The sequence below is a fragment of the Triticum urartu genome, chromosome 5A (genome assembly GCF_056163025.1).
Source record: "Triticum urartu cultivar PI428250 chromosome 5A, HENAU_Tu73, whole genome shotgun sequence".
Classification (NCBI taxonomy): Eukaryota; Viridiplantae; Streptophyta; class Magnoliopsida; order Poales; family Poaceae; genus Triticum; species Triticum urartu.
In genome coordinates this window covers 682,654,587-682,661,681 of record NC_141877.1, presented here as the reverse complement: position 1 = coordinate 682,661,681, position 7,095 = coordinate 682,654,587, and the positions used below count along the sequence as shown (strand labels likewise).

The window sequence follows — 7,095 nt, the reverse complement described above, 5'->3', positions numbered from 1 at the left end:
GGCGCGCCTCTCCTGGCCGGCCGCACTCCCCCCTTGAGCCTTTATATACGGAGGCAGGGGCACCCCCTAGAGACACAAGTTGATCCACGTGATCATATTCTTAGCCGTGTGGGGTGCCCCCTTCCACCATAGTCCTCGATAATATTGTAGCGGTGCTTAGGCGAAGCCCTGCGACGGTAGTACATCAAGATCGTCACCACGCCGTCGTGCTGACGGAACTCTTCCCCGACACTTTGCTGGATCGGAGTCCGGGGATCGTCATCGAGCTAAACGTGTGCTAGAACTCGGAGGTGCCGTAGTTTCGGTGCTTGATCGGTCGGGCCGTGAAGACGTACGACTACATCAACCAAGTTAACGCTTCCGTTGTCGATCTACAAGGGTACGTAGATCATACTCTCCCCTCTCGTTGCTATGCATCACCATGATCTTGCGTGTGCGTAGAATTTTTTTTAAAATTACTACGTTACCCAACAGAGAGAGGGCGTGCGCTGGGCCGGGTATCCATGGGGGAAGGTGACGTTTGGGTTGAACCCACTGTGCGCGTCCCCGTCGGCGTAGCCCGGCGAGGGCGATCTCCATGGCTGCGGAGAGCCGACTGGGCCGTTTTTTCGGCGTCGGCGCGGCAAAAACGTCTGGAAAGGACCTGTTGGGGGCGTGGCTGGAGATGCTCTAAGCTTTGATGAGTTTGCTTGCGTCTTCTTGTGCTACTAATTGAACACCTAGGGCTAGCAGAACCATCTTGTTGGCACATTGCATTCGGGTGGCATCTGATATTTTGTTTGGGGAATGCACAGCTATCCAAAAGGCTAGCTCCAACAGAAGTAAATAATTTACAAGGCTGGTCTTTTGAGTTGTCAGGATATCATAAACCAATCTTGTAAAGGATACTATGTTATCACAGATATACAAAAGTAAGACTTGTGTGTTTAAATTTACAAGTAGTTTTGCTCACTGACGAGGTTTGCTCACCTTATCTCTAACTTTCACATATATTATATGCTGTTGTATTCAGCTAACTTTGATTATTATACCATTTGCACGCAGGATCAAACGGCGTGGTCCATGTCTAATCATAGACCCACGTACGATGAGGTTGATCTGACTGTGAAAGGTGCCATCAAAATATGAAATTAAATACCTTTTCAGCTTAATCAGACGAAGTTAGTGAACTTTGAAGAGTTTGCTTGCGTCAACTTGTGCTAGTAAGTAAATACCTATGTCTAGCAGAACCATCTTGTTGGCACGTTGTATATGGATCGCATCTAAATATTTTGTTGGTCCATTCAGTAGTTCTTTTACTAGTTGGTAGATGATCTGTTCTAGTTACCGGTTCTTTAGGACCCTTCGCTGTCTGCCTGGTCAGCCATTGGTCCATGGTGCAAACGCGCACTTGGAGCTAGCCTCTACGACGGACCCACTATGACCGCTCTCTAGTAGGTATAGAGTGGGCGTCTTCATCTGTTGTGCATGCGCTGATGCGCATCACGCAATTGGCTCGTGATGGCCTGCACGGGAATTTGACTCCTCATGCTCTGTGTTGTCGAGGGCGATGTGGTGGAGTGAGAGGGACATCGGTGGTAGATTCCTGCCTGCCGGTTTACTCTCTCTTGCTCTTCCCTGCCTTTTCGGTGCTCCCGATTACTATTGGGTCCCACGGTGTAGTGGCTTGTGTGATTGGGTCCATGGGTGACTTCTCTTGCTTCTACGTAGATAAGACCGTGGTGGGTGATGGATTTTCTACTACTTGGCTTCCTACTAGGTATTGGTCGCGTTGGTGGCCCCAGTTTTTCAACGTTTTGGGTGTGGGGAGGAAATATAGTCGCTCTCTTTTTGCCCGCTGGGTAAATCCCCACGCTTCACAGGTCAAGGCTGTGCCCATTGGGTAAAAAGGGGTCTCTCTCTTTGTGCCCTTGGGTTTTTTTTTAAGCATCAGTACGGACGAGGTTTGCTCATATACACGCGCATGCGCTCATATACACGCGCATGCACCGATCGTTTTCACTCTTACATGCTGCCGTCCATTTTTGTTTGGCTTGGCTTGTAATAAAGAAATAAAGAAAAGAAGATAAGAGAAGAGAAGAAAGCAAATAAAGGACATAAAGAAAAAAAGATTTTACCGAGTGCTCTTTCTCGGCTACTCAGCAAAGGTGACTGCACCGTCACCCTCCTGTCAACCATGCTGACGGCGGACACGTGTGACGTGTCACATGATTTATCGATTGCCATCCTTAAAACAGTCGGTAAAACGTGGCTTTGCCGAGTTTTTCATTCTGAATGTTGAGTATTTTTTTTACATGCACTCGGTTTAGGTGGTCATTCGGTGAGTCCTGGAAGGAACGCACTTGGCAAAGCCGCACACACTCAGCATCTCCCCTGCAATGATTCATACACGGTTTTTGTATGTAGAACATTCTTGTCGACCGAATACATTGGAACATGGAATCAGAGGAAATCTGGTTACTCACAAAAAATGTAACTTCTCTATATTGAAAAAAGTAGCACTTCAGCGGGTTGCTCAGGACAGGTAAACTGAAATCGTTACAGAGTTCACACAACACTCATAGAAATGGATACCACGGCCACACTCAGAAAGTAAAAGGGGGAAGGTCTAATCATTTGTACAAATCGCTTCCGTTAATTCTACCGAGTTCCAGCTGAAGCTTCTGAGAGCCATTTTCAGGTTCTTCACCAGCTCAACTGCAGACGAAAACCCCGCTTCGATCTGCACAGAAGTGAACATGTCAATCTTTTGATATTTCATTAGTAGTAGACTAGCCACCGCAGTTTATTTTCTTGCAAGTTATAACCGGATTTGCACAATGTATTACTGGCAGAGAGGACTTGCCTTTGCGGTGATGGTGATGTTGAGGCAGGAGTCTGTGAACGGTAGGACGTTGGTGGTTATGATGGAGAGGCCCTGGTTCTCGAGCTGGGAGAGCACCATCACCAGCACCCCCCTCCTCTCCTTGCAGCAGATTTTCAGGAGCACCGTGTTCCCGCGGGTGCTGGCCTCGACATCCACCGGGCTCGAGTCCCCGGAGCTGGAGCCGCTCCCGCTGGGGCCTGCTGAGTCGTCCTTGTCGGCGGCGGATATGCTGCACTTGCTCTCGAACAAGGTGCACTCTGGCGACTTTAGCAGGCCTTGCTCTCCCAGGGCCTTCACCTTTTCCTCCAGCTGCTTCACGTAGTCGATGGCGCTCCCAAGCAAAGAGATCTTGTCCGCCTAAAAGAAATGGCTAATTAAGCTGCAGGTATGCTCACACAGTTGCCATTGCCAAAGTTGTCTTGTCACATACTTCCACCGTTTCTTTTTACTCCGCATATAAGTTTGACGTCAAGCTTCATATAACTTTGATCAAATTTATATTTAAACATATCAACATCAAATATATTAAAGTTGTGTAATATGAAAATTAATTAATTATGCATCTATAAACATGATGAAGATATATTTTTTCTATAAACATGACCAAGCTTTATGAAGTTTGACCTCAGAAACGAACTAAAAAGAAACAAAGGGGGTACCTTCCTGACGCCAGCTGGGACAATGGTGGCCAGGGACACGAACTGCCGCTGCAGCTTCTCCCGCCGCTTGCGCTCTGCAATGACGTGCTCATGCGCGCTCGCCGTCGCCCTGCCCCGCCTTGCAGGCGCCTGCAGCTGCTGCCTCGTACCCTGAACTTGGAGTCCACCGTAGGATCCTCCAGAGAAGTTGTGGGTGCTAGCCTCGGCAGCGGCGAAGGAGAGGAAGTTGGCTGATGGTGACAGAGCCGGATATGGCTGCCCCAGCTCGTTCAAGCTCTCGCCCCCAAAGCTCGGGGAATTGGAGCTGCGACATGGATAGAACGACGTGTAGTACTGGCCTTGATGGTCAGGTAGCGGCTCCTCTTGCTGGTACATGTAAGCTAGCTCCTCCTCATACTGTTCCTGACATTGGCCATTGCAATAAAAGTTACTCCCTGCGATCAATATTACTTGTCGCTGGTTTAGTACAACTTTAGTTTATATGTACACGTAATTAGTAGGAGCAGATTGATGTGCTTACCGTCTCTGTGAGCCACTGCTTTGGTTGCTCCATCATATATATCAGTGCCTACGCAGCAAGAGCTTTGACCTTTGATCACTTGTAGAAGCGCATGCAGATCGGTAATGAACACCGGAGAAAGTAGAATTTCTGGCCAAGGCATATATGTACCTGAAACCTCTCTCCCTTGGGTTTCTTGTGTTCTCTTCTTTCTTGGCTTCCTTGCTGTCCTGCTTATATATTGCTGTGAACTTCCGCCGTTGCTGGTCAGAAGATGCAATTCTGTTGCACATTTGATTCGGCAGTGACCCGCATGTTCCTGTTTTCCATTCTCAACGCCTTTTTTCTCTCCGGTGCTTGGCTTACCTTTGAGTTGACGTCAACGCTCGCATCTCAAAAGATCTCATGCTTTTTCAATCAATCCACTAGAGAGAGTTGTAATCTGAAACTGGTAGTTTGCAAAGAGATACCTCGATAATACACGTCGGAATATGAAACTAATATTATGTCTGTGATGAAAACTCTTCTCCTAAACCCTAAACCCTAAAGCCCCGGAAAAAAAAACTTCTACTTGTAAGGCGCAACAACGATGATTTGCGACATTACCTTGTTGAAGATGTTGTCTCTATTTGCCGATGTGCTGGTATTCATTGGCCGATCCCTTCTTAAAGGCATTAATGGGAAGATTTTGACTTAGTCGTATGTGTTAATTTCATATCTTGTAATAATTCGGCCATGGTTACCTTTAGTCTATACTCTGCTTAATAGTTACAGGCTTGCTAAAAATCAGTCGACTGAGATTTAACGAAGTCTCAGCCGACCTTGCAGCATTTTGTTCCATCGTTTGCAACATTTTTTCCTGCCAGTTGCAACATCCATCTTACTGGTTGTAGCATGGCGTTCCTCATCGATTGCAGCACATCATCTCACCGGTTGCAACCTTCTTCTTTGACGGTTGTAGCATTTTTACCAGAACGGTTGTTACATATGTTGTTGTTGCTTGCAGTATCGTTGCAACATTTTTCATTGCCATTTGCAACATCCAGCCATGCCGCTTGCAGCACCACAACTACGCTGACGTCACTCGACTGAGTTCTAGATAGACCCTAATAATTAATAGGAATAGTTGCGTGCATCAGGATGTGTATAGACCCGGGGTTTCAACCTCCTTTTCAGAAAAAAATACACCCTAGGAGAGTGGCTTCAAATAGAAGTGCATATGAAAGAAAATTGTTCAGAATCAACTAGCTGGAAAGTACAAACCCGAGGAGGGCACGAGAAGAGGATAGCTGACTTATATTTGTTAATTTACTTTGATCCCATCAACAATGTTAAGGCGTTAAACTACTAGATCATGTTGTCGCATTATTGTATAGGTGCACGCGCAACTTGGAATATTTTATGGCATCTTTGGGCTGACCAACATTGTTGCCAGGAGCAACCTTGCTGCGTATAAGATTGCGACGCAAATATTTGTCTAGATTGTGTTGCTTCTTTTAATTCCAAATTGCTTATCTCTCAAAACCACATGGCCTACTCAGTAATCAGTTAATCACTAAATTGCTTGACTATATTTATGCACTAATTAACACAGCCAACTTGATCAACAATACAACCTAAAACTCTGCATCCTGTACTAAACCATCATTTTCCATGGCCTTCTCAACTTGTCTAGTACACCGGTGGATTGTCAACGCCAACAAATTACTCTAATGGGCCAGTTGGGTTAGTTAGCCAAAATACAACCAAAACTCTGTACAATGTACTACTCCATTATTTTCCATGTCCTTCTTAACATGTCTAGTAGACTAGTGGATTGCCAGCATCAACATATTACTCCATTGGACCACTTGAGTTAGTTACCCAAAATGCATCCACATGCAAATGCCATGATTAAGTACATTTTCAGCTTAATTAGAAAAAGTTGGTAAACTTTGAGGAGTATGTGTGTGCCAACGTGTGCTACTAACTGAACACCTACGTCTGGCAGAGCCATCTTGTTGGCACACTGCATTATATTCAGATCGCATATGAATATTTTGTTTGTGAAATGTATAGCTAAAGCAAATAGCATCTTTATAATCACCCAGTTATGTTGCGACGTTTGATAGCACACAAGGCATTCCTCCGGTATCCGGAAGTTGCATAATCTCATAGTCGAAGGAATATGTATTTGACATGAAGAAAGCAATAGCAATAAAATTGAACGATCATTATGCTAATCTAACGGATGGGTCTTGTCCATCACATCATTCTTCTAATAATGTGATCCCGTTATCAATGACAACACATGTTTATGGTTAGGAAACCTTAACCATCTTTGATCAACAAGTTAGTCTAGTAGAGGCTCACTAGGGACACAGTGTGTTTGTTTATGTATTCACACATGTATTAAGGTTTTCGATCGATACAATTCTAGCATGTAATAGACCTTTATCATGATTTAGGAAATATAATAATAACCATTTTATTATTGCCTCTAGGGCATATTTTCATCAATCTCCCACTTGCACTAGAGTCAATGATCTAGTTTACATCGCCATGTGATTAACACCCATAGTTCACATCGCCATGTGACCAACACCCAGAGAGTTTACTAGAGTCAATAATCTAGTTCATATCACCATGTGATTAACACCCAAAGAGTACTAAGTTGTGATCATGTTTTGCTTGTGAGAGAAGTTTAGTCAACGGGGCTGTCATATTCAGATCCGTATGTATTTTGCAAATTTCTATGTCTACAATGCTCTGCATGGAGCTAGTTTAGCTAATTGCCCCCACTTTCAATATGTATCCAGATTGAGACTCATAGTCATCTGAATCGGTGTCAAAGCTTGCATCGACGTAACCTTTTACGACGAACTCTTTTTCATCTCCATAACCGAGAAATATTTCCTTAGTACTCTAAGAGTAATTTTGATCGTTGTCTAGTGATCTACTCCTGGATAACTATTGTACCCCTTTGCCAAACTCATGGCAAGGTACTCAATAGGTCTGGTACACAGCATGGCATACTTTATAGAACCTATGGCTGAGGCATAGGGAATGACTTTCATTCTATCTTATGCCGT

General features: G+C 44.7%; 1 protein-coding gene across 1 annotated transcript; it reads right to left on the bottom strand.

Annotated features, from left to right (window-relative positions):
• Positions 1–2,718: 2,718 nt before the first annotated feature.
• Positions 2,719–4,417, bottom strand: LOC125507671 (transcription factor bHLH18-like). Its single transcript, XM_048672172.2, has 3 exons — positions 4,046–4,417; positions 3,526–3,927; positions 2,719–3,223 (listed from the first exon to the last, which is right to left on the bottom strand). Exons 1-3 carry the CDS (start codon positions 4,079–4,081, stop codon positions 2,825–2,827), a joined length of 837 nt encoding a protein of 278 aa, XP_048528129.2. The 5' UTR covers positions 4,082–4,417; the 3' UTR covers positions 2,719–2,824.
• Positions 4,418–7,095: the final 2,678 nt, after the last annotated feature.

Bases quoted from the DNA above. Each gene is read 5' to 3' on its own strand.
- LOC125507671 (XM_048672172.2), bottom strand. From the start codon at position 4,081: ATGATGGAGCAACCAAAGCAGTGGCTCACAGAGACG. The intron at 3,928-4,045 runs GTAAGCACATCA...GGCCAATGTCAG, and splicing joins AGCAGTGGCTCACAGAGACG to GAACAGTATGAGGAGGAGCT. The intron at 3,224-3,525 runs GTACCCCCTTTG...CATTTCTTTTAG, and splicing joins TCCCAGCTGGCGTCAGGAAG to GCGGACAAGATCTCTTTGCT.